Raw genomic sequence first — 27,420 nt, forward strand, 5'->3', positions numbered from 1 at the left:
TTTGAATTCAGACCTGGAGAATTCTGAGATGCACCTAATATGTACTCAAGTCTTGAGCAAGAGATATACAAATTTACTTAGGTTTGAGGAAAACCTACTGCAGAAGTTTAGGGGCACGGCCCCAATACTACCCTTATTTCGAACAGAGTTTAGGCCAAATGAGAGTTTAAAGTCCACGAAAGACCACTCTCTCTCTTGATACCAATTGCAAACTTGAGGGCAGGAGGGCCCCCTAAAACTATCCTCAGATTCAGTAATTTGCTAGAACTCACGGAACTCACTGAACACTATTATACTCATGGTTATAGTTATTACAGGGAAAGGATGCTGATGAAATTCAAGATAAGAAGCACATAGGGCAGAGCCCAGGAGAAGTACCAGGTCCAGAGCTTCCATTGTCCTCTCCCTGTGGAATCAGGATATGTTGGTTTCCCAGCACCAATGTGTGACAATATGGACAAAATATTGCCAACCAGAGAAATTTGTTAGAACCTCTGTGTTCAGGGTTCTTACTGGGGCTCCATTGCCTACTTGCCTGATCTCAGTCTCCAGTCTCTGGGTGTGACCAAAAGTCCCCACCCTAAATAGCACTGTTGGTCTTTCTGGCATGGCCAGCCCCTCTCCTAAATCATATTGTTAGCTTAAAACAAATCTCAGACCTTTTGGGGGACAAGATTAAATTATTTACTACACAGCTACATTATATAGGAGGTTTGGCATGAGAAAAGACCAGCTATAATAAAAATCAGGATAATACTAACAAAAGCTACCTGCCAGGCACCATGTCAAGGATTATACAGATATCTCATTTAATCCTCACAAACACTCTGGGAGGCAGGTCCACTAGTAGTTCCAACATATAGATGAAGAAAATTAAGATTTATAGAGACTAAGGTGTATAGCAGCATCATACACCAAGTACGTGGAAGAGGCTGGGTTAGAGCCCACTGCTGAGTGGCTCCCTCCCCACATTGCCCTGCCAAAGGGAAGGCATGGCTGCCATATACACAACTCCAAAAGACACCATTATTGTTGTCTTCTCTGAGAAAATTGCCTCCTAGAGTTGGGAAACTCAGCAGCCCTGAAGCAAAGGGCCAGCCTGGCAAACTCACTACCTAAAGCAAAAGCAAGGAATTCTTGGAGAGAATTTTCAGAGCAAGAGCCTGCACATATAGATAATTGCAAAAGATACAACAAAGTTAAAATGGTCCCCAAAGGATGATAACTCAACAAAAGGCATAAAGTGGACAGGAGTTTGGGGGAGGAAGATGTGCTCAATTTCAATAGGTTAAATCTTTGTTGTTAGATGATATAAATTGAATAAATGTGTCTATTACACCTAGAAATATGAGAAAGAAGTGTTGGTTTGTGTTTGATCATGCAGCAAGTTAACATTTTTAAGATTTTCAGATTCTTCTTTTAATTATTGATAGTGACAATGTTTAGCCATTCTACCAGGTTTATTCTTTTATAGGCTGTTTTTCCAAGAATATAAGATAGATGCTCTGTATATTTAGTTTTAAAAGTCTGGATGGGATTGGTTTATGGGCATTGTTGAGTTCTCATGCACTATTTTCATTAAGAGGTAAAGCAACCCATATGTAAAGGTATTAGTCAACAGAGTTTAGTAATTGGTATGCAGTTTTCATATGGGTTTATAGATATCCTGAAAAATTCTTTATTTGTTTATTTGCCTATTTGTTTTAACTGCCTGTATGATAAAATTAGGCAAACTTACTATAAATTTTTATATTTATATGAAGAAGAGAATGTTACCAATTGTGTTTTCTCTCCTAAGACACATCATCACCATAGGAAGTTTGGGGATTTTGGAAAAGCGTACAATATTAATGTGCCATATAACACCATATATCTTAGCTTCATAAAAGATGACAGCTTAAAAAGTCTAGAAAGAAAAAGTTTCTAATATTTAAGTGATTTAGTTCATGTTAAAATGGTAAAATACACTGAAAATGTTGATATGTTGAGACTTTCATTTTCATATTTTATTTGCAATGTGTAAATATTTTTGTCTCAAGAAAAAATAGATTAAGTTCATAACTAGAGCTAGAATATTGTTAATTATCAATGCCAAAAATGTAACTTTGAAAGAAATAAAATTAACTTACTGTTAAGAAACCTATCCTGTATGCAATCATATCTACACATTTATGGGTTTTCTCCCATATTCAGCTTAAAGTAACAGCTACCAGAACACTATGTGAATATGATTCATTTTTTAGTTGCCTTTAGATATTTTTCCAAACCTTACTAGGCACTTCTAAAATCAGCCAGATAATTGAGCAGATTTAAAAGGTGTTCTTCAGCTATCATACCTGAATAACGAGATCTCACATTGAGTAACTAATTTGTCTAAATCATTATGTTAGGCAGAGTTGAGGATATGTGAAAAAGAGAATTAAGTTCTGAGGGAGACTGGGAAGGGATGGCAAAGAATTTGAGAAGGCTTCAGATGGCAGGTAACATCTAAACTGAGTCTTGCAGCATCATGGGAAACTGAAAAAGGAGGTGTGAAAGGAACAAAATGGGAACTGAGGCAGTCTCTTCTCCTCTTGACTTTCTTTGAACCCCTCTGTTTGGCTTTCTCTTTTATGTCTTGCCTGCCGATCATGTGCAGCTTGTGTGATAAGAGGGACATTGGAAACACCTCCTCAGAAGCCCCTACCTTGGAAAGGCCTAATAAGACTAGAGTCTCAGGGAACAACGCCAATTTTAGTTAGGGACTCAAAGAGAAGGGGTATGTTCACATGGCCTCCACTCCTGATCAAGTGTTAAGATCCAGCAGATCCAAATAAGGGTCTGGACCAGGGGAGAGGTGTCAAGAATGAGGCCTCAGCCTGCCTCCAGTTTGAATAAATGTCATATGTGGGTCCCAGTGTGATCCAGCACATCTCGCCTGAGTAAGAGACAGAGTATGTGTGGCCAAAGCCCTAAAGAGTAATTAAGAAAGTTCACTTTCCTGGCTTCCTCTCTGCAGTATCTGTCACACGTGGCAAACCAGTGTGTGGTGAGACTGGTCAAGGATTCTAGGATTCCGGGACCCTGCCAATTGCTGTCATGTCTGAGCACATACCTTGCTTTAGATGTTAGCTTAAACACATCACTCGTGCTAACTTTAATCTATAATATCCTATGAGATAGTTGTTAAATTCCCTATTTTATAACAGAGGAATCGAGGTTCAGAGCCATTAACCAAGTTATTCAGTGCCACATAGCAGAGGGCAGTCTATGGTCAAACCCAGGTCTGTTTGCTATCAAGGCAAAACAATAAACTGCCTTTCATGGTATTTCTAATCTCATTTTCTGGCTCTAATAGTAAAAATAAATGAAAGAAAATAAAACAAAATTTAATCTTCATCATTTATCTTTTTTTTGTATTTTATTCTTATACTCGAGTTTGTATTATGAAGTGCAGTTGGTTCCAATCCTTTTTGTGAACAATTGACATTTTCATTTTCTAATTAGTACATTTATTCTATTCACTTTTCTAACTAAAGAGAATTATTTTGAACTCTACATTCTAATTCTAAATTTCAGCTTTTAAAGCTTTTAAAACCTCCATCACAAACAATTCTTTTTTTCAAATTCACTAATCAATACTTAAACATTTCCTTTTGGGTTCTGGTAAAGAAAGATGGCAATAGGGCTTCAAATTGTGAGCCAAGGAAGTATCCATTCAAGCAAGGGTCTCCCCCACTGTGTGAGGGCTTTGCTATTCCTGCAGACTCTGTGCAGTGCGTGCTGTGTACTGTTTTTGCATAAAAACACCAAGAAAGATCACACCACCCATGACAGCCGTAATGAAAATGAGGTCCCAAGAATAATGTAGCTTCTTGCTCCCTTAGCTGAATTCACCTCGGGTGCTGTCTGCAGTATTTTTATTATCTGCTCAGACTACCACTGGGGATGAACAAGAATACTACAAATCAAGGCTATTCTGTCTTCCAGTCACTGTCATGAATGTGGACCATGTTTCAGTGTTTGTACAAAAGTATTCTCTTCTTTCACTCAACATTTATGAAGCACCACCTTTCTCACCCCACCCAATGTGTGGCCATTGTTATTATGTGTCAGGCTTTAGTGAGTAATTGGACATTTCTAAGCCATAAAATTGATTTAAAGCCTATTTTACATTTAACAAGGTAAACTGTCATGGGCTTAGATCAGACAAGGAGACATCAAATCTTTAATACTGAACTGATGGTGATGGAACACATACTCATCCCTGAGCCTCTTCAAGAGTGGACAGTCACCTGTGTGACTGGGCACTGGAAACTCCAGGGGGCGCCATGCACATCATCTTCGGTGCAATGGGCATCCCCCTGGAGTTGGCAATGGGGCACCCTGCAGGTGAGTTTGGACAGGTAGGTCATGAAGGATCCTTTAATGAGAAATGCATGACAACTGAGGACAATGCCACAATTACAAATCAGTGAGGCAAAATAATACAGTACTAACGAGTATGAAGCCTAGTGCCTGATTGTCATGAATTCAAATGCTAGTTTATTTATCTGTGTGACATTTTGGGCAAGTTACTTAACTCCAGGCCTCAGACTTGTCATCTGTAAATAGGTGTAACAGCAATATCTGCTATATAGGGATATTATGAGGATTTAGGTAAGTTCATATTTGTAAAGCATGTAAACGTTGCCTGATATATATTATTATATAAGTATACGTAACAAAAATTCAAAGACAAATTTGATTAATCATCCTGTCGATGCTTAGTAAAATTAGATATGAATCGCATGATCAAGAGTGTCAATAATTTCTCCCTTGTTTCTAAATTATTGAAGTAGTTATTGTTGCTGGAATGTTATTACTTCAAATTAGAAAATTTTTTATTTTAATTATGTTTTACACATTTGTGAATATTTACATAGTCCACAGTCCCTTAAAAAGAGAATAAAAATAAGTTAAAATTACATACCAATTATAGAGCTACACATGCACAAGGACGTTCTTTGCTGTGCTGTTCCTAATAGAAAAAAATTAGAAACAACTTAGATGCTTATCAGTGGGTAAATTGTGACATATTAATAAAATGTGATAATATACATTGTTTAAAATAAATGAATTAGCTCTACATGAAACAATAGGAATACATTTCAAAAACAGTGTTAAGCATAAAGAATCCCAGAAGGATGACATGTACAGTATATACAATAAACTTTCATTTAAAGTTTAAAAACATGCCAAAGAAAGCTAATTACCATTTTGGATACATACATATGCAGAAATGTGTAACAAAAACATGAACATAAAGGATGCACAACAGCATCAAGATGGTGACTTGAAAAAGGAGGGAAGGGCTTGGAATCTGGTCGTAGCAGAACTGGGGCTTCAATTTCATCCATAACATTTTCTATTAAAAAAAAAAAAGTATATCTGAAGCAAACATAGCAAATTGTTAACATTTATTAAATCAGATTGGAGGTTACCTTATCACATTATTCTCTAATCTTTTTATCTATATTTGAACATATTGATAATAAAAATAATAAACAGAATCCATTCAAATCTTCTAGTTAATTTTTTAAAATAATTTTAAAGCGTTAACACACCACCAATTGTGCTGGTATTTCTTATGGATGGTCCTATTTCAAGAGGTTTAGGGAGCACTTGGCACACGGGCTCTAAAAGATGCATTTTCATTATTCTCGAAAGAATTTTAATGGCCTGTTGTACATCAGTGTTAATGAGAGCCATGTAGATAAATCCCTAAGCAGTCCTTTTAAGGGCTGCATTTCTTGCTTACCTGGGGGAAAAAAAAAAATCACTCACCATCCTGAGGAATTCTACTAAGCAAATGTTTTCGGGTACTTCAGATGAAATAATATAGAAGCATTTATTTAAGGTGTTTTACTTTGCAAACATTTTTGGCAGAACAGCAAGGCAACTAATCATTCCTGTGAATCTATGTAATGAGTTACACTTTGAATGTAATATTGATTGGTAGAACAAACAGCACCGTGACCCAGATTTTCAGTATTACATACTGACATGTGGCTGGGGTGCTCTGAGTTTGGCAATCCTCTGTTCATTGTTTAAATTAACTGGGACAATGAGCTGTGACTATAGAATTGCAGCTTTGTGGTTAAATATGCATCGACCTTTTTATATTCTTTGTATAGTGTAAAATGGTTACCATATTAATTTTGTCAGATGTTGTCTGCATTCTAATTAGAAAACAATTTTCATTGTCTGGAACATGAATGTTTATAGTAGATATATTTTAAGTACCTCAATTTGAATGCTGTTTAGCAATGCTAAGGTTATTAAACGTGAAATTTATCCATACATTCTTTATTATTTATCGGCTGCTCACTATGTACCATTGGGTCCTGGTGATGAAGTGATGACCAAGATAATGCCACTCTCTTTAAATTGTTAACAATCTAATGAGTAATAGAGTAAAAAAAAAATAGATCATTTTAATATAGCAAGATAAGTACTATATGTGGGATATGCAAAGGATGTTAAAGGACTACATTACAGGGAAACACAACTCAGTCTAGAAAGATCAAGGTGAAAGATCAAGGAAGGCTTCCTGGTGGTAGTGTCTATGTTGAGCCTTCATTTGGAAACTAGAGAAAGAATAATCCAAGCAGAGGAATCAGCACCTGGAAAAGCCCAGAGACAAGATAAGCGAAAGCATACTTTGAACCAAATGTCTGGTTTGTTCCTTTGGTATGAAGAGTCTTTACTACTCTGGGGTTGTCATCTGTCTTTGGAATTCCTAGCTCAGGTCTTGCTGAGGATAGCCATGGAATGTCAACCATCTGAAAAGATGAGATTTGATCCTCAGCCCAATGTTCACGCCCCATCCAAAACCAATTAAATAAGAATCTCTGAAGCCTGATCCCAAGCATAGAGATTTAAAAAAAAAAAATCTCTCAGGAAGATGTGCATATTTAGTCAGGTCGAGAATCACTATTTACAAGATTAATACTGAGTGGTGCATTGACTTATCAAATGTGTAGGAAAGTAAGAAAGGCAGAAATGCTGTGCCTGGGCATTGCCCAAAATGAGATGGCTGTAAAGAAATGACCTTGGGGATCATATCCACCAGCTATGCATCTATGTGCAAAACAACAATAACCATAACTTGTAGTCTAGAACTGGCTCTTGACATATTCAAATAGCATTTTACACTTTTTTCAGTTCAATTACTCATTCATTCTAAAACACTTAGGGAACTCTTACTATATGTCAGTATGCTAGGAGTCTTACCATCCAAAAACTACCAGTTTAGTAAAGAGACATTTTCTATAGCCACAATCATGTGACAGGACTATACAAAGCTAAGTAAAAGTTGCCCAGTTGGGGAGTGGTGTCAGGCAAAATACCTGACTTTTGAAGGATGAACAGGAGTTAACAATTCACTGAAATAGAAAGATCTTTATTGTGCTTGGAACAAAGAATATGAAAAGTATGGCTTCAAAATGAGTTCTGAAAACTGTGTTAGCTACGAAAGGTCAAGAGACTTCTCCATCCTTGTTGCTAACCAGCCACAACCCACACTGGCATTCTCTGTGTGGCTCACTGGAGGCTTCACAAGTCTCCATAAGGTTGAAAAGACCACCCATATGATGGTCATTGGAATAAAACAAAAGGCAAAAATCAGGAGCTCAAAGTTCTGAAAGTGACCCAGAGACAGGTGAGGATGTGGAATATGTTGACCTTCTTGACGACCCACTAAAGCACAGCTATAGTGCTGAAGGTGTGTGGCACTAGGTAGCCAGCCTCTGAGATGGTTCCAATGATCCCTGCCTCCTAGCAGTCACACCCTTATGAAGTTCTCTCCTTTGAACGTGGGCTGGACTTATTGACTCTCTTCTAAAGAATAGAATTGAGTGCAAGTGTCACTTATAATATTAGGTTATCAGAGAGACTATGGCTTCTATCTTGAGTTTTCTTTCTCTCTTTCCCCACTCCAATCCCTTCAGACAATCCTTCTGATGAGACTGCATCCATGACTGACAACTTGGGTGCAACTTAGTGACTGACCTTGAACCAGAGGTACTCAGTTAAGCTATATCCAGATTCTTGACCCACAAAGACTATGAGATAATAAATATTTGTTGTTTTAAGAGTTGTGTTTTGGAGTAATTGGTTATGCAATGGATGGTGAATACAATCATCATTCACTTAGGGTTTCTGCATATTCCATATCCTCTCTGAAGATCTCACAGGTTGGCTCCAGCAAGCAATTATTGTTAAAAATCACAATAGCCCCTTGAGAAATAAGGTTTATTTCAGGCCTAAAATATGTAAAAATAAGGATGAAGAACTAAGGGATTCAAAATCTGCCTTGATACTATCAGTTTAAGATGCAAGGCATGAAGATTACAGTTGTTGGCACTATTAAGACCGTGGTCTCATGACACTCTTCCATCTGAGAGTGATCCTACTTCCTACCTCTTCCCATCACCCACACAGCAGCAAAGTGTAATGTTCAAAGCATGTCATGTTCAAAGCTGAATGAACACTCAGGATGGCATCTTGTATCTTACAGATCTGGGGCCAAGCATAACCCTTTGTCCATTGGGCTACTCTCTCTTCATTTTTCTATTTTACCACAGTCCTGAAGTTTAGGATGATTTGGACTTTGTGTGTTTATGCAGCCTTTCTGGCCCACTTTTCTTTTTATTTTAACATAATATAATTTTTTTTTTTTCAAATGCTCCTGAGAAAATGTTTTGCATGGTGAGCTAAAAACCTGCCAAGTCTTATTCTGGCATAGAAACCAATTCGAAGAGTCGAATCTACAGTGAAGACTATTAGCTAGGTAAAAACATGTCAACCTTTGACATACTGATTCATTTGTTTAATTAAACATTTGAGAAGGTATGGTAAAAAATATAATACTATAATATTTTAGAATCCTTCTAAATACACAGTTTATTATGTATTCAGAATCTAACCCATTTCTTCTCAACTTTGTAACACAGGAGAAGAAAACCTCCTGGCAATTTTACGACGAAGATGGTGGAAGTATATGATCCTGGGACTCATAGACCTGGAAGCAAATTACCTGGTGGTAAAGGCCTACCAGTACACGACTCTGACCAGTATCCAGGTACTGATGGCTCTCCTTTCCTTCTCAGCTTCCTCAGTTTCCAGGTGTAGTTTACTTTTAGTTTAGTCACTTGGGAAGCTGAATACTACTCTGTAAGTTTTGCAACAAGAGGGAAATTCGCTGTGTAAAAATTAACCTGGGCTTGATGTTTTATTAATTTTTCCTAATTCAAGTGTAACTGGACATCTATTTCCTCTTCATTCCTAACACACCACAATAACCATTGACAATGAAGGAAAATAATTTGTAGCTATAAATACTGCCAAATAATCTTTTGTCAGTAGGAGAATTATTAATAAGCATGAAAATAAGCCTATTTTAATCACAATGTATAACATTTCAGAATATGTTCATGGACTCTGGTTAAGTAATTGAAATGCTTAACAATCTTTTCTTTTAGCTTTCTTTTTTGTGGATACTTTGCAACCTAAAAGGACAGAATTTTTCCTAAAGAAACAAGATTTAAATTCCTAAAATGTGTTATGCATGAAGATAGTCACTGTGTCCTCTCTCTTCTTTGCTTTTACATGCATGTGTACATACACACTCACATAATTGCAAATTAAACTTAGTTTTTCACAATTTTCTCCAGACACTACCTATATTCTTCATTACACAATAAATAATAAGCTTGACTATTTTTGTTTCACACTTCTTTTCTTTTTATGGCAATATTTTGAATTTACGCTCATTCCAAAGCTCCAGGATGAAAATGAAGCATTGTTCACCTATTCGATTTTACTTAGGTTTCATACCTCAACAACATTTCTGCCATCCTAATAATTTGCTTAGAAACAACAATAACAAAAAATGAGAAACCAACAATCACATTAACCACCTGAATAAATTTAGGTTATACAGATTGAATAGGAAGTTTCCTAAACCGGATTTAGATGAGACTACATACTCCTTTCCGCATACCCAATGAGAAACAGAAAGAATGCTTACCTACAACCACTGAGGAAAAGCCCAGAGCTCTGTTCTGATGGGATCACACTGACGACAGGGGATTGCTGTGAGCTAATTGGCATAGACCTGACCTGGACTCCCTGAACTAATATAGGATGTAATTTCTCTGATTGGTTTAGACAAATATTTCTCAATAGAAGTACTACTGGCATTTTGGGTGGGATAATTTTTCACGCTGTGTGTCCTTTTCCTACTTTATTGATCATTTAACATTCCTAGACCCTGACACTACATGCCAATAGCATCTTTTTTAGCCTTTGAAACAACCAGAATTGTTCCCACGGATTTCCAAATGCCCTCTAGCAGACAGGTACCTTCTCTGGTGGAGCATCTCAGGCTCCAGCACTCACTCCTAGAGTCAGGGTGGGATCAGTCCCACCCAACCATATATCTGTCACCCACTGAGGAAGAGGTGAGGTGGATAGATGCTGGAGTAACAGCCACAATGCCGCTACATCCAGCCTAGTGCCTGCCTCACTTCGGTAAGCCCCACAATGACAACAGCTCTCTCTCTCCTGTGCTTCCGTGAAACTTTGTTTTTCAGCTCTGTCTCCACAACCTGTCTTACCCAAGAATGATGTTTGAATATTCCCATCTACTCCACCAAACTGTGAATTCTTTCACAGCAAGGATGATTTCTTACTCACCTTTGAATTTCTAGTAACTAGTAGAAAACTGAGCCCATTACTTGGTATTCAATAAATGTTCAAAGAAGTTAACGAAATTGCATTGATTTCCAGTATTTTGTGACACAGAAATTCCCAGCAGTTCTCTACCTAAATGTAGAGGCTTCTGGAATGTCTATACAAGTATAGTGGGAGAATGAAGAAAGGAATGCTGGCTTCATGGCAGAACCGGCCCATTAGTTCGTAGTCAAAAATTATAAATGGACCTAGGGGAGAATGAAGAGGAGGATTCCCCCTTTGGAAATATAATTGACTTCTATTTTTTCTGTTAAGCATTGAAAAGTTGCAACCAATTGCTGGTTTCTTAAGTTCTATGAGGTTTTTTCAAAAAAATTTTTCAGTGTTTCAATTTTTCAGGGTTTTGTTGTTGTTGTTGTTAACAGTGACAATTTATTCTTAACAACTGGTGCCCTGGTCCTCAGGTGTTTAGCTCAACTCACATCATCCACCACCACTAATCCACCCAGTCACTTCTCTCAAATTAGCTATTTGACACTCTATTAATGCTGTATTCTATGAAAATTTTATTTTAATTCTGTGGAAAGACAAGAAAATAATAATTCCACTGAAATATCTGTTGGTTTTCATTGTAATTTATTGAGCAAGGGATAGGGGGGAGTGAAAAAGTGAACCGATTCTCACAGTTCTAGAACCATTCTGCCACTTACAACAAATAAACCTATTAAAAAATAATAAATGGTCAGAACAAAATGCATTTGCTCTAGGAACCATGCCTGTAGTGCTGTTTAGCAATTTAACTCTGTTTACTCATTGCAAATCAGTGTAACTAACAAGGACCTATAATGATCACCCCTTTTTCCTATAAATATTGAATACATAATATGTACTCAGCCTTTAGCTTTTATTCATATTAATCAATAAGGAAAATACATTAGTTAAGAATCTGAAAAATGCGCTAGTTATTGCAGGTGATTTAAAGAGAAATGAATTAACTTAACCCTCTAGGAGCTGATAAACTTGAACAGAACAAGATGCACAATCTATTGATAGTGACACCATGTATTGTAAGAGAACAGATATCTAAGTGCTACAGTTATCAAAGGAGGCAGAAATGATATTTATTTGCCAAGACAAGAAGGTATCCATTCAGATGAGTCTATAAGATTGGATAAAATGTGGGTTCAGCTTTGCACCTGGAATGAGGAGCATGACAGAAGCCTGAAGACAGGAAACCTGAGGAATATGGTTGGAGAACAGCTATTTCAATTTGACTCATTAGGTCTTAAAAAATAATTTCTCGGGAGGTTAGGGGTTAGGGGGCTGGGAGAAAGAAGTGAAGGGTTAAGGAAGTACAAATCAGCAGTTAATAGATAGTCATGGGAGCATGGCATAGGGAATGCAGTCAGCATTAATGTAATGGCTAGGTGGAGAGCCAGAGGAGAGAAAGAGCAATTAGGGGGATCGTTTTATAAACCGTATAAATATCCAACCAAAGTACTGTATACTTGAAACTAATAATAAGATAAAATAAAAGATAGTAATTACTGAATACTTATATGTTTAATACAGTGTATCATGTGGTAAACACACTTGTGAGCAAAAATAGGCATCTGTATTCTCATGGAGTTTCCAGTCAAATGGTGAAGACAGCCTTTAGTGAAATAACCAAATGAATGGATATATCATAATAGGGCATACTAGGGCATAATAGGGTATTCTAAAGGAAAGCAACACAGTTCTATGATAACATTTGTAAAAATCAACCTGACCTAACCTGGGGGGGGTTGGAGAAGATTTTCCTAAAGAACTGATGGAGCCAAAATCTAAAAGAGGAGTGTAGGATTCACTGGGAGGGACAGAGGTCCAAGCAAAGAAGGCAACATGCTCAAAGCCCTGTGGTGGGAAGCACCATAGCAAGGATGAGGCTATGGACAAGTTCATGTGTCTGGGCATGGAGCATAGAGAGAAGAGTGGTACAAAAAGGCCTGGAGGAGGAGACACGGGCCAGAGTCCAGGAATCTTGATGGCCAGATCAAGAGTTTGAGTCTTTAGGCTAAGTGCTGTGGAAAGCCAAATTTGAGTAGTACAGACAACTCCGGCTGTGGTATGGAGAACAGATTGAAACAATGGGTGTTCATAAAGGAATAGAGGAAGATGATGCTGAAAAGTTAAGCCAGAGCCATCAATGGAGCTCGTCAATGCCAGGATGAAGTGTAAGACTTAATTTTGTAGGTACTGGAGAACCATGAAGGTTTCTGAAGAAAGAAATGATAGGATGTGATCCAACAGCCTTTTTTCAAAGCACTTCTGTTTTAACAAGACAGTCTTCATTAGTGGTTGGCAGAGCACCAAATACTTTCGTGTTCCAATTCTCTTAATAACAGTGATGTAGAACAAAAAGACTTGAAAAGCCTTCCTTGCTTTGTCCTCTTGCCCTTTCATTTCATTCACCACACTTATGATTAAATGTCACGAACAATTGATAAATTAAGCTTGAGAGGAAAAATATATTTTTGAAACGATTACAGACTCACAGAATTTCAAATATATAAAGATGTCTTTGAATTGTTCACACAGCTGTCCCCAATGGTGACATTTTATATGACTTTGTAGAATGTCAAAACCAGGATATTGACATTGGTACAATACTGTTAACTAGACTACAAACCTTATTCGGTTTTCATCCTTTTTCCCTTCAATCCATTGTGTGTGTGTATGTTTGTGTGTGTGTAGTCCTTTGCAATTCTGTGCAATTTGATCCCATGTACAAGCATACCTCATTTTATTACATTTTGCAGATATTGTATTTTTTACAAATTGAAGGTTTGTGGCAACCCTGCATCGTGCAAGTGTATTAGTGCCATTTTTTTTTTAACAGGCTCAGATGATGGTTGGCTTTTTTTTAGCAATGAAATATTTTTAAAATAAGGCTTATATATTATTTTTTTAGACATAATGATATTGCCCACTTAATAGACTACAGTATAGTGTAAACATAACTTTTATATGCACTGGGAAACCCAACAATCTATGTGACTTGCTTTATTGTGATATTTGCTTTATCGCAGTGGTATGGAACCGAACCCTCAATATCTCCAAGGTATGCCTGTATGGGTTTTGTAACCACTACCACAATCAGGAGACAGAACTGTCCCATCACCCAGAGGAACTCCCTCATGGTACCCCTATGAAGTCACACTCATTTGATCACCCTCATCCCTTTCATCTGGCAATCCATATTCTACATCTATATAATTTTGTCAACTGGAGAATGCTATATAAAATAGAATCACAGTATTTAACCTTTTGAGATTGGCTTTTTTCAGTAAGCATAATGCCCTTAAGTCCACCCAATTGTTGCATGTATCAATAGTCTGTTCCTTTTTGTTGCTGAATAGTGTTTTATGGTATAGAAATGCCACGTTTGTTTAAGCATCACCTGTTGAAGGACATTTGGGTTGTTTCCAGCATTGAGATTTTACAAATAAAGCTACATGCATGTGCAGGTTTTTGTATTAATATAAGATTTCATTTTCTGGGGTAAATGGTCAAAAGTGCAATTGCTGGATAATATGGAACTGCCTGTTTGGTCTTAGAAACTGTCAAACAACTTTCCAGAGTGGCTTTATCATTTTACATTCCTACCAGCAAATGTTGGAGAGATCCACTTGCTCCCCATCTTCACCAGCATTTGGTGTTATTGTTATTTTTTATTTTGGCCATTTAAAAAAGTGTATAATAATATTTCATTGTGGTTTTAATTTGCATTTCACTAGTGGCTGATAATGTTGAACAGTTTTTGAAAAAAATAGTTCTTAACTTTGCCTTTACAGTTAGAAACTAGAGGAAGTTAACAATGGCAAAAGATAACATTTATGCGGGGAAAAAAATAATGAAAGACATCAAAATGAAGAAACCCAGTTTTCTTTATTAGAAAGTAAAAAGAGAGATGGTAATACTATAATGTTGGATTTATAAGGATTTTATTCTAAAGACACATTTGTGGGTTTGTAACTCTTGACTTGTACAGAATAAATAGGTTGTGCCTGTGACTTTGAGACAGATTAGCAATGACATTTGAATAAACTCTAAAAGCTATATTATTTTTATAACTATGCTATATGAACCATTTCAGTAGAAATAATAGCTTTATTACTTCTCACCAAAAATTATTCATCTTTCTTCAGCCATGTAGTACTAAAATGCAAACAGATGAAATCAGTGAAATAAGAAAAAAGCAGGTCTTTCAAACATGATTGGTAATTAAAATTAACTCACAGTAAAAACAAATTCCAGTATTCTTGCTAAAAACCATGCTGAAAGGTCTGTACCACTGACACATCTCCTCCTTCAAACAGTGGATATTTCAGAGCTCTTCCCATGATTCAAGCAGTTTCCATTTAGAGCAAAGAACAAGAGAGAAATCCCTCTAACCCTGATTATTTCTTTCTGCCCCACTCTTCTGACATGGGCATGTTAACAGAATGACAGCCAGCAACCCCAGTGTGCCATGTGATTTCCAACCCTCAGACTAACACTGCATGGCATGTGCATGCAACACATGTGTAACATACAATACACACCTGCAACTTTGTCTCGTCACTTTATGTAACTCTCAGGCCTTTCTGAGTCCACCCTTTCTGAATTTTAGGTAGGCTCAGAATTAATTTGTATCAGATACAGAGAAAAGCTGGATAGTTTGTACCTTCTTATGTGTCTCTGGAATCTAAAGTTTAAGCCATGTGAATAGACTTGGCATACAGATTTCTATATTGATTAAAAAAATGCAGCTGCTGGGGACACAACTACTTGTCAAACCTGAGCCCTGTTGTGGGGTGACAGTTACATTAACAATTAGAATATAATATAGTAGTGTAATAAAAAAAAAAAAAAGTAAGTATTCAGCTTCGTGGAGACACCAGAGAGCAGTCTCTCCCACCCTCAAGATTCATGCAACTGTGGTCCAATAGTCAAGAAGTTATGACACACAAGAGAAAGTCACTAAGCAGACTTTATTTTTAGCCAACCTGAATCTCCACCTTTGTGGATGAGCTCGGAGGGAAAGCATGCCTGTTCACAGTAGAACCAGGTCCCATGGGCATGAGTTTACGATTATGAGCTCAAATTTTAAGACTATATTTTCTTTTTTATCCTTATTATTTTTACCTGTGCCTGATGCACGGCTGTGGCAGTTTAATGACTATTCAAGAGCTATTTTAAAGTAGGTTTAAATGCAAAACTTTCAAAAGCAAAATTCTGGCCCCCTAAAGTGAACATGATATTTTGAATCTCTTTTAGATTTCTTAGATCTGTACTTCCTAGTCTCATGATTGTGAAAATAACTTAAACATATAACAGTTCAAATCTAAATTTTGCTTGGATGCTGCACCATTTTCTGTCAGCCTTTTGTCCTGATAAAGGTTATAGACCCTTGCTCGCTAACACTGTCTTCAATGTTTCTTTAGTTCCATTCCTATGCCCATCACTAAACCTGTCTCTAAATGTGTTGTGCAGAACTCTTTTCCACAGAAGAGAGCTTCAGTTTCTACTTGCACTGACTCTGGGCCCATGGGCTGGTCCTCCAGCTGCCCTCGGGTAAAGCCATTGGGAAGCAAGGGAAGGGTCTCTCTCTTCTCCTATACTCCGTAAGAGCCATGTTTGCAAGACTGGAAAGCATGAATTTGATCCCGTCTTGACTCTATTTCTTCATCTTCATTTTCTGTATGGTAACTGTTACTTTCTACTTTATGTGATAGTTGCTTATTTACATACTTCCTTCCCTCTTCAAATGTGTAAGGTCTTGAAGGTGGGACCTGTGTACCTGGTCCACAATAAGCACTGAATAAATTGTTGACATTTGAATAAATGCAGAAACAATTCATCTTTGTTTCCTTCACAACATTATGTACATATAGATGTCAAAATGTATGAAATATTGAATAAATAAGTTAATGAATGAAAGGATGAATTTTTAAAGGCCAGTTATTGAGCAAAGCAACACAAGTGACCTTTAGTACTTTTATTCTCGTAAGTGCATTTATTCAGACAGGATCTGGATATGGAACTCTAAACACCTTTTAAGTATTCTGCTACACTCTGGGGATGTAAAGATGATGAAAAACTGTCCCAGCTCTTAAGAAGCTCAAGTGTTATAGGCATAGTGTGGATGCAGATTCGTTCGTGCTGTAGTTGGATGTTCAAAGCAAATCTATCTCCTTTATCCTATAATTGATCTGATATTCATAGTGAACCTTTCCTCAAACACTCTCAAGCTAGTTTAAAGGCAGCAGGAGGGAAAAGGTGGATTAAATGTAAAATTTGCTAATTTCTTCCAGTTTAAAAACTTTCGCTTTTGGACACACTTTTACTTAGCCTTTCAGAATTTTTCCCTTCCATACTTGTTTCTGAGGTACCATGTGGGTCTCTAATGTGACCTTTGGCCTGTTGTTCATCCTTTGGCTTCTGCCGTCCACTGTGGAGTAGTTGTCAGGTTGTTGAGTATGCACCTGCAGGATGTGGGGGATGCTCTGCTCTTGGCATTCTGCTGGCCTCTGCTGCTCTCTCTGCCCCTCTCCTTGTTAATTCCTCCTTCCCAACTGCCCCCACCCACCCAACTTCCCAGATTCTTATTGATGCTGTGGACCTCCAGGTGTCCAGCTGTGAGTGCATTTGGCCTCCTGTCACATAGACCCTCCCATCCCACCTAGGGTAAGCCAGCCAGCACCCCTTTAAAGAGCACTCAGACTTCTGTGCATCTTCCAGCAAAACAGAAGTAAGAGGAACTACACAGCTCTGCTAACCACATTTCACCTTCGGTTGTTCTAGGCCATGGCTTCTTCAGGGACAAGCACGTCCCTCCTTCTCTCACATGAACTTCTTTGTCTCACATCCTCCTTCCAAAACACTAGGCCTCCTGGCTCAGCCTTAAGGGAGGCAGGGGCAGCCTTCCACATTCTGGAAGAAACTCTGACCTAGTTGGCAATAGAGATTCTTGATATGTTGGAGAGAGAATTACAAAATTTATAATCCCTTCTCTCTCCATGCACCTGACTCTCTAGACCTTTCTTTGCTAAAGAAGTCAATAAAGTAAGCTTTGTGTTTGAAAACTGATCAGTGACCTCTTTATTTTATAAAGGATGTGTTCTCTTTTTCCTCCTGGCTCAGTTTTACAGGTAGAAGTCTGCATGGGGAATGATTTAAGGAGGAAATTAAATTTCCCCCCAAAATTATCCTATGTTGCTGAAGGGTAGATCTGTAAACAAATTACAATGCAGCGTAAAACATAGTAAAATGGAACTATGCACAAAATACCATAGATTACAGAGGAGGAGTGACTGAATCCACCAGTGATAGGGAGACCTCTCAAGGAGACATGCAGTGGAGTCTATAAACCTAGGTTTTATTAACAACATGATCTGACAGTAAAATAGTGTCGCTTGGTTCCCTGACAATTGTCAGCTCCAGTGGCTCATGTAGACAGGTTATAAATGAGATGCCTTTATATGTTTGTTCTCTCTCTTTCTCTCTCTCTCTCTCTGCTTCCCTCCTTCTCTCTCTGAGTATCAGTTTTCTGACCTGTAAGTAAAAATAAAAAGCCAGCCTGCTGATGTAGTCATTAGTATGCAAATGTAACAATGCATTCAATGGTGAATGTTCCTCTACTACCCTAAGGCAAAAATAATGCAACAAACATTGTTCTGAACCTGCCACCTATTGCAGACATTTAAGACCTTCGTCAGTGAAGTCCTCTACCCTTCCTACAAATAGACTTTTCAATAGTACCCCAATGGTCTTCCAACATTCTCAGACTTGTCTGAGATCCATGTGACACTCAATCAGCCAACCTGGAATACCCACGACTGTAGCAACACCCCCAATGTGCAGTAGATGCTCAATAAATGCCAGCTCGTTTTACTTATATATTTTCCACTTCATGTAGTCTTTCCATTGATCTAACTTAAGAAAAAAAATTTAAAGATACGTGTTTCCTAAACCATCCCATCTTCTAATGCACTCTCATTCTTGGATAGAAAATTTAAGAAGAGTGATGAAATGTTCACAGATGCAGTGATCTAGATGAAAGAACTTGATTGAGACACAAGGAGATTAGGAAACCCACATTCCAGTTAGCTTTGCCACTAATTGATTACTGTGTTACCCCAGGTAAGACCATTTGCAGGTCAATAAAAGTGAAATCTCATAAATATTAATGAAATTACTGCTGGATACAAACAAAATTCCTCCAACCCACTCTGTTTTGTGGTGAAAGTATCAAGAGAAATTGCACAAGCAAATATAGTATTATCTTATTTGGAATTGTGTTTTCACAGTACTGGGGGCCAAACAAACCTTAAAGCCTTGGAATGCTGTTGTTTGGCTTATAAAATCAAAAAACTTTTCTCCAATGGTACGGATGTACCACCCGCTCTGCAATGAACATGTTCCTGAAATAATATTTCCAAATACATTTTTGTAAATTATCTATATTATTAACACACTGGGAAATGTACAGAGTAGTTCTAGTAAATTGAAAAATCATTTTGTATAATGAATAATAACATATTTTTTCCTTAGTTATCCTCTCCATATACTAGTTTGTGAAAAGTGAAACATTCTTAGAGTCCAATATTATAAGGTACTGCAGATGGAAAACAGAGGAGGCCCCAAGATATCTTTATGGTCGCACAGATTCATCTGCTAGCCATTGACTATATTAGGCCTACCAAACATGAATGTTCTGTACAGAATACAAGAGCAGGCTTCTCTTGTCCATCTGTGTTCACGTTTCCATTCTTTGAGAAGAGAATCCTGCTGGGAAGCTGTTGTCTCCGTGGTTACTAAGAGGCCAGAGTTCCCAGTGGTGTTTAGATGGGCTCCTCGGCGGAGCACCTTGGTGCTATTTGCCATGAACAGATGCACATGAAAACACTTTCATGCCAACACTGGTTGCATTTGCAGAAGTACTCAATCACTACAGAAAATTCACTTTCAATAAATGGTTAAACAAGAAGGGTATCCTTGCACCTAGAAAAAGAAAAAGAAAAAGTGTGCATAGTCTGCTTCCCTTGCCAATGCATCTGAAGAGGTGTGTTAGCTCATAAATCAAAAATCAGTAAAAGCCTGTGAGCTGCTTCAAGACTGAAGAGTATAGGCTTAAAACTGCTGAGACATTTTAAGACTCAGACAATGAGAATTTATAAAAACACCAACATGTGAGAAAATAACAAAAATTATTTTTGTCCCTCTTCTTCCTGTCCTTCTTCTTGTTCATATGTTCTTGGTTGGGGGCCATTTCCAATTCAAGAGCCCTTGAACAGGAAGACTTTGGCCGAAGCATTTTCTGGGGCCATCAAGTAGGAGGCTTTGAGATCAGTTTAGGAGTTGTGACACCATCTGGGCCAGAGAATGATGACAGGACCTAGCAACTGCACCAGGTGCTCTCCTCTAGCATCTCACAGCTGAAATTATCTCACTCAGCACCATTAGGCAGTACCAGTTACTTCAATGACAGCAAATCTCCCCAAATAAAAATTATTTATTGCTTGAATATTATTCATTCATTCAGCATCGACTGTCTGTCGGGCAATGAGGTAAACACCTCTGTGCAGATGTTACCTTTTTAGCAAGTTCTTCTCTGCTCTCCCTGTTGACAATCACAAACTCCTGCCTGATTCAGTACTCTCTACCTTCTCTCCTGTTTTATTTTTCCCCATACTTCTTATCATCATTGGTATGCTATATATTTTACTCGTCTCTTTTGTCTCTTCCTACATAAGATAGTAAATCCTGATAAGGAAGGAATTTTTTATTACCTATATTTTTATTTCCTATGATTGTTTGTGGCACTCAGCAGATGCTCTATAAATATTTTTGAAGGAAATAATAAAATATTTAAGGGCCCTACTGTGTACCAAGCACCATCCTAGAAGCAGGAGTTAAAACTGGGTACAAGAGAGAAAAGTTCTTTTCTTACCGAAGATAATTGTGTTTTAGCATGACAAGTACAATTTAATAATACAGAGATTAATAGGAGACTCTGAAGGGGCACTTACTTCCCACTTAGGAAGCCAGAGAGGGCTTCCTGGAAGAAGTATTGTCTAAACTGAGCTCTGAAAGATAACTCTGATTGGGCCAGGCAAAACAAAAAAAAATGTGAGACAGCTGGACATGAGAACACTAGGCAAGGAATAGCATGTGCAAAGAAATGAGTCAAGAAAGACCATGGTATAATAACTATGTATGGTGTCAGATGGGTATGACATTTATTGGATCACTTCATTAGTTATATAAACATTGAATTACTATGTTAGGTACCTGAAACTAATATAATACTGAATGTCAAATATAATTTAAAAATAAAAAAATATGTATATTAAACAAAGAAAAAAAGGAAGACTATGGTCTGTTAGGAAACGAAAAATACTTCAGTCTGGAGTTTGAAGAAGGAAATGGTCAAAGAAGAGAATGAAGACAGATCACAAAAGGGCTTATATGCCACACTAGGGAATTGGGGATTAATCCTGAGAGTTTCTAGTGTTGGAATGACATGATGAGACTGGCAGTTTAGAAAGATCATTCGCATGATCTAAGGAAAGGGCAGATAAGATGGGACAAGTGAAGAGATTCTTGAGAAATATATGCCCCTCAAAGACAGGACTTGATGACTTGTATAATGTTTGGGTGAAGAATAAGTATCAATGCATGTTTTACTCACTCATATGCTCAGCAAATATTTATTGAGCAAACATTGCATACACTTTTCTATGAGTGCTGGACACATTGTATGAAGAAGGTAGTGCTCTTGCCCTCGTGATGCTTTTCTTCCAAGTCATGCTTAGTTAATTTTCTGTCTCTCCCACTAGAATATAAGGGAGTGAGATATGTAAAGATATTGAGAAGTGAGGTCTTAACCAAGAGAACAGAATTAGTGTCATGAGCATGGCTTTTTAAGAAACAGAAAGAGTGAATGAAGTTACTAGTAGTGAGAGATGATATTGAAGAAAGAGGTAAGGGCTAGAATAACCTAGGCTATTTACATACAAGACTATGGAATTCAAGGAAAGGAGTTCGGGTTTGTTCTGAGGAAAACTGTTAGAATGTTTAGGGCAGAGGATTACTGTGACCTAATTTGTATTTTTAGATCACTACGGCTGTATAGAAGCAAGAGTGGACATTGTTAGACGGTTGGGAGGCTACCGACTGAAAGATAATGGTGACTTGAAGCCAAGTGCTAACTGTAGAGGTGCCTGGTGGTGGTTGGAGGCATTTGCACGATAAAGACAACAGGATTTTCTGAGCGCTCATATGAGAGTGTGGGGGAAGTTTGAGAGAAAAAGAAGAGTCAAGAATGATTCCTTAATTATCAACTGAAGCCACCTGTTTGTGACATGTGGTAAAATAAGAAAAACTGGGGAAAAGCTGTGTAGTAAAAATCAAAATTCTGCTTTGTGTAGATTTGCGTTTCCTGTTAGACATCTAGTCAGAGCTTAATGTAGGTGGCTGGGTGTCTACATCTGGAGTTCAGGTGAGAGGTGGGAACTGGAATTATGAATTCAGAGGTCATTTTCTTATTGATGGTGCTGAAAGTCATGGTCTGATTAGATCACTAGTGGAGTGAGTGTAAATGTAAAAGAGAAGAAAACTGAAAGTTTAGCTCTGGGACACACCAACATTCAGAGACTGAGGAAAAGTGGGCTGAGAAGAAGAGGCCAGTGTGGCAAGAGGAGAACCTGAAGAGTCAAATATGTCCTGGAAGCAAGTCAAGAAAGTGTTTCGAGAGGGAAGGAATGACCCCTAGATGTCACACATGCAGGATTCGGACCTGTGCAGCTAAGTCTCTAGTGGCCCCATCCACTGAGAAAAGAATCATCTGAGAAGGAACAATTTGGGGACAAAGACATAAGTTATACATGAACCTTGCTGAGCTGTAGACATTTTTGGAACACCCACATTAGATCGGCAGGTGGTTATATGGCTCTTGAGTTTAAGAGATGAATCTAGATTTGAGATGTAAATCTGGAAGTCATCAGCCCAGAGATGACCTTTAAATCCAGGACAGTAGGTGAAATGCTTCAGGATAAAGGTGGAGAGATGTGAAGAGACACTATGGCAAAGTCCTAAGAGCACAGCATTTGAGAGGTGAAGTAGATCCAAGAACCCATAGACCAAGAACCCATAAAGGAGTCTATGAAGGAGGCTTGTGAGGCAAAATGAAGGGCAGGGACCTGACAGGTAGAGTGCCAAAAGAAGGAGGGAGTGTCAGATGCTGTGCTGGGTAAGGGAAGGACTAAAATGTATCTGCTGGTTCCAAAACAGGGGATGTATTTTTGAGCAATTTAGATTTAGTTTGGAGAACAGAACACAGATTGAGCTGAGCTGAGGGGTTGAATGGATATTGAAGAGATGGAGATGGTGGCCGAATGCAACTCTTCAAGAAGCTTGGCAGGAAAGGAAGTAAGAGATGGGTGGCAGCCAAAGGGTGGCATATGTAGAATGTGAAAATAAGAGAGCTAAGAACTGAACCCTCAGACACACCAACTTTGAGAGACAAAAAGATCAAAACAAGTCCACAAAAAGACTGAAAGAACCAAAGACCAGACATGTAGGAGGGAAAACGACAGATAGATAAATCAAGAGAAGAAAGAATTAAAACAGGGACTGGTCAGTAATGCCAAATGCCGCAGAAAGGTTTAGTCAGAAGTGGCCATGCAGTGTAGCTTGGTGATCGTGGCGAAAGGACTTGTCAATATTGATGTAGCTTGAAGAATGAATGGGGCCGAGATACCAGAGGCAGTGAGTGTAGATTAATCTTTCCGGGAGCCTGGCTGTGAGGAGGGAAAGATAAATAGCTACAGAACAACTGGGCATCAAGGGTGAGATCAGGGCGTTCCTATACAGTGAAGGAAAACAGCCAGCAAAGAGGAAGAAATGAAGATCCAGGAGGGACACATGATAGCTGCTGGAGAAGGTCCCTTGGGAAACGGGAGAACAGAATTGCCTTCAGTGCCAGGCAAGTGCTTTGGGAAGGAAACCGGCTGTGAACTGGAGAAGAGAAAAATGTGTTTTTTGACAACTGTCCACTTGAACCTAGATGGAGAATATTTGGTTCACCCTGCTGTCCCCTGCGCCGGTAGCAATGCTGAGCATGCAGTAGGCATTTAATAAATATCTGCTGACCGAATCGATAAATGACAATATAAGGTGATGAAAATCCGATTTTGCTTTTTTTTTTTTAAACAAAACCTGAAATAGTTGAGTTAGACCTAGAAATAGACCCTGAAAAGTACAAGATGTTTTCCTCTAGCTCTTGAAATTGTTTCCCCCTGCTGTTTTAATGCTGGGAGGAATCAAAAATAATGCAAAATTAATGTAGAATTAATATTTTATCAGAAAATATTATTTATTTTCTTCAATACGTGCTTGGAAATGTGTACTTCCTTTAATGTTATTGTTAACATTCATATGTTCATGAATTCCGTAAATAAGAAATACGAATTAGCAGTGCTTGGCTGACTAAAGACAGCTGTTTCTCCGAAAACATTCAAGATAGCCACACCGCATCCATGACCCATCACTAAAAGCAAATGATTCTAATTCTCAGATACTTTTTCTTATACCCTTCACCTTCTTTAATATAAAACAATACAGACAAGCAGAGATTATTTTTTCAATACCCTCAGAGACTGTCCTCCCTCCCAGAGTGCTTTCAGGTTAAGAGGGAGCCCACAAGCTTACTAGATCGAGTTGAGGCTAGACCATTGTCATTTAACTGGATCCTATATACAGTCTACTCCACCTGGACCTTGACTGCTTAAGCTTACTTTGTGTAAGTAAAATGGCGAACCTGGGATCGCATCCCGGCTCTGACACTACCATGTGACTTTAAATAAGTTCACTATTGTCTTTAGTACTCCATTTTCTCATCTGTAAAATGGGGAAAATAAGAACCTAGCATTGTGCCTGGTATATGGTGGACACTGGGAAATGGTCATTGCTTGCTTTCTGCTTTTGGAATCCAGTTTGCAGATAATCAGAGCTTGTTTTTAAACCTGATTAAAGCTCCAATGATGCTTACCAAAGGAATTTGTCCTCTGAGACAGCTCTGCTCCCACCCAAGGCAGATTTCCTTGCAGCAGAGTTAGAGCATGTGTGTCTCCTGATTATCTGTATCTTCTGGTGGGCGCCTAGATTTTTAAGTACTTGTCCCAGATTTTCAGCACATGGTAGTGTCTTTTTTCCTTTCTTTCTTTTTGTCTTTGAGAGTCAAAGCCAAAACAGTAAAGAGAATATCCTTTAACAACTAGGAATTTCTGATAAATTGACACAAGAGAACATATAAAATTCACACATTTAAATCCTAACCAGTAGAAACAAGAAAAATAGTTTTGATGCAGGATAGGGCTAATTTCCCCTAGTTGGTCGGAGGAGACCAAGCCCTGTCCAGAAAGAAGAAGAGGAGCCTTTGGCAGAGAGTGTAGAAAGAAGTCAACACACATGCTAAAGTTAGAGTCAAAAGGACAGTTTATTAGAAAAGGGGTAATACTCCACAGAGTGTGGTCTCCTCTCAGAGACAGAGAGTGAGAGGGACTCTGCGTGTTCCAGGAATTCAGTTTATATGTCGTTCTTTAGAACCAATGAGTTATAGTTTAAAAGACTGTTGTTAACCCATTTCCTTTGATATGGACATACAGTGAAGAAGGGGAAGGGTATGTATGTAGCCTGAAAAGGTGAGAAAGGCCTGTTGGCAGTCCTAGCCTTTAATCCATAGATTCCCCATGGTTTTAGCCATAGGGAATGACCCTGTTGGTGCCTGGTTCCCCTTCACAGGTGTGGGGAATGGGTTGTTAGCAATCCCAGCAGAAATCCTCCTTCATTCTAAAGGTGTCCTCCTGGCCTGGCCATAGGGCTGATCAGCACATCGCAGTCTCTGATTGAGGCTTGATTAACATTTTAATCCTCTTGCCTCCTCCCTACATTAATTTGATGAAAATCTTTTTCTAAATCCTGAAAATAGGACATTTCCTGAAAAATAGCTGTCACATAGTCAACACAGTGACACATTTTATCAGTTTTAATTTGGGCAACCAGTATGGTGGAAACATGGCTTTCTCCAGTATAACTACTTTAAGACAGTAAAATCTAAACATTCAATCCTAAAGTGTGGGGTTTATGGGGGGTAGAGGTGTTATGAATAAAAACTTCTGAAGGAGTGAAGGGGGTGAAGGTTTCTACCAGAAAAATCTGCTCCAGATCAAAGATATTCCTCCCTGAAATTATACTCCCAGTTGGATTTTCAAATGCCCCCAGGATAGCTACATGTCCAGGCCACCGAATTAAAATGGTTCTTGATTGAGCGTAAATGTGCATTTCCCAAATTACAGTCCACTCTCTTCAGCTGTACTGTCAGCCAAAAAAGGACTTTTGTTGTGTCTCTGTAACTGAAGTTTGTCTTTTTTAAGATCTTTCCCTGTTAACAATTCAGTTTTACTCACCAGAGATGAATTTATAATACATATTACTTTTAGAAACACGGGAGCTTTGCCAATTAGAAGCAGAGGAAAGGAGAATGGGGAAATGTTCTTTTTCCTGGAATCAACTACTAGTTGCCTCAGGTTTAGCCTCTGACAGCTGGGCCACTGGAGGGGAGCCGTCTCCTTTGAATAGCCTGAGGGGAGAGTTAACAAGGAGCTGAAGGCTGGCTGTGGAGCCTCCTCTGGGCAGAGAGAATTAGAAAGAGAGATGAGGTCACCTCCTCATTACGCTCTACTGTAATGAGAACAGTGGGTAATGTTTTTTTGTTTTGTTTTAATTTTTTTTACACACCACCCACTGCCCTTGAGACTGATCTGACTCTTGTAGAATTTTTACACTCTCATAATATGAGTTGTTCTATATATTTTGAAAGTAGTGTATGTTCAAGATAGGAATCTTGGATATCATAGTGAATTTGGGCAGTAGGGTTGAGTTATCCTATTAACAGTTATCCTATTAAAGAAAACTGTTGTTAACATTTATTCTTATAGATTCTGATTTTCTCCTTTCAGAGATTTTTATGCCTAATATGATGATGTGGAGATCCTTAATCGAGAAATGAACATAATGTGTCACCCAAACCAAGTATGGTATGGAAAGAGTATAGAGGGACTTCTGTTCTCCCCATATACCAGTCAGGCCAGGGAAGATTTCCATTCCCTTCCAAACACGGGAAGAATGGAAGTAAACTCCTCCTCTCTCTCCATTCCTTCTGGTTCCATCCCAAAGGGGAAATAGCTAATTTGATATCCAGTTGCGGACTTTGCCACTTGGTTAGGTTGTTATGACTTAAAAGAAAACAAAAAAGAGGAAAAGAACCATTTTCAGAGTGTTTCATTTCTGCCCGCTTTAGGCTTGGTAAGGACTGTTTGCTGGAAGGACCCCTAAGACAGCATCCAAAGCTTGATGACCATTTCCTCCAGTATATGTGTCTAAGAAAGTTTAGGCCTAAGTTAAAATTGGAATATAAGAGGCAACACTGCCTTCCGCAATCCAGGTGTAATGTTAATATGCTGGTGTTTGATCTCCATTTGGTCCTTGGGCCTCTTAGTGGAACCATGTAAAATTGTCAACATTCAAGCAACTTGACCTACGAAAAAGGCCATTCCAAATGGATCAAGCTATTATTTTCGAGCAGTTAGAATCCAGAGGAGAGGAGAAGTAAGTGAT

General features: G+C 38.3%; 1 protein-coding gene across 1 annotated transcript in view; it reads left to right on the forward strand.

Moving 5' to 3' along the window:
- SLC35F1 (solute carrier family 35 member F1) overlaps positions 1-27,420 on the forward strand; it is a 170,176-nt gene that overhangs the window by 93,534 nt on the left and 49,222 nt on the right. The window contains exon 3 of the mRNA XM_015600057.1: positions 8,976-9,103. Within this exon, the coding sequence (XP_015455543.1) occupies positions 8,976-9,103 (128 nt within the window). The remainder of the gene's footprint in view (positions 1-8,975; positions 9,104-27,420) is intronic.

The sequence above is a fragment of the Pteropus alecto genome, unplaced genomic scaffold (assembly GCF_000325575.1).
Source record: "Pteropus alecto unplaced genomic scaffold, ASM32557v1 scaffold79, whole genome shotgun sequence".
Lineage (NCBI taxonomy): Eukaryota > Metazoa > Chordata > Mammalia > Chiroptera > Pteropodidae > Pteropus > Pteropus alecto.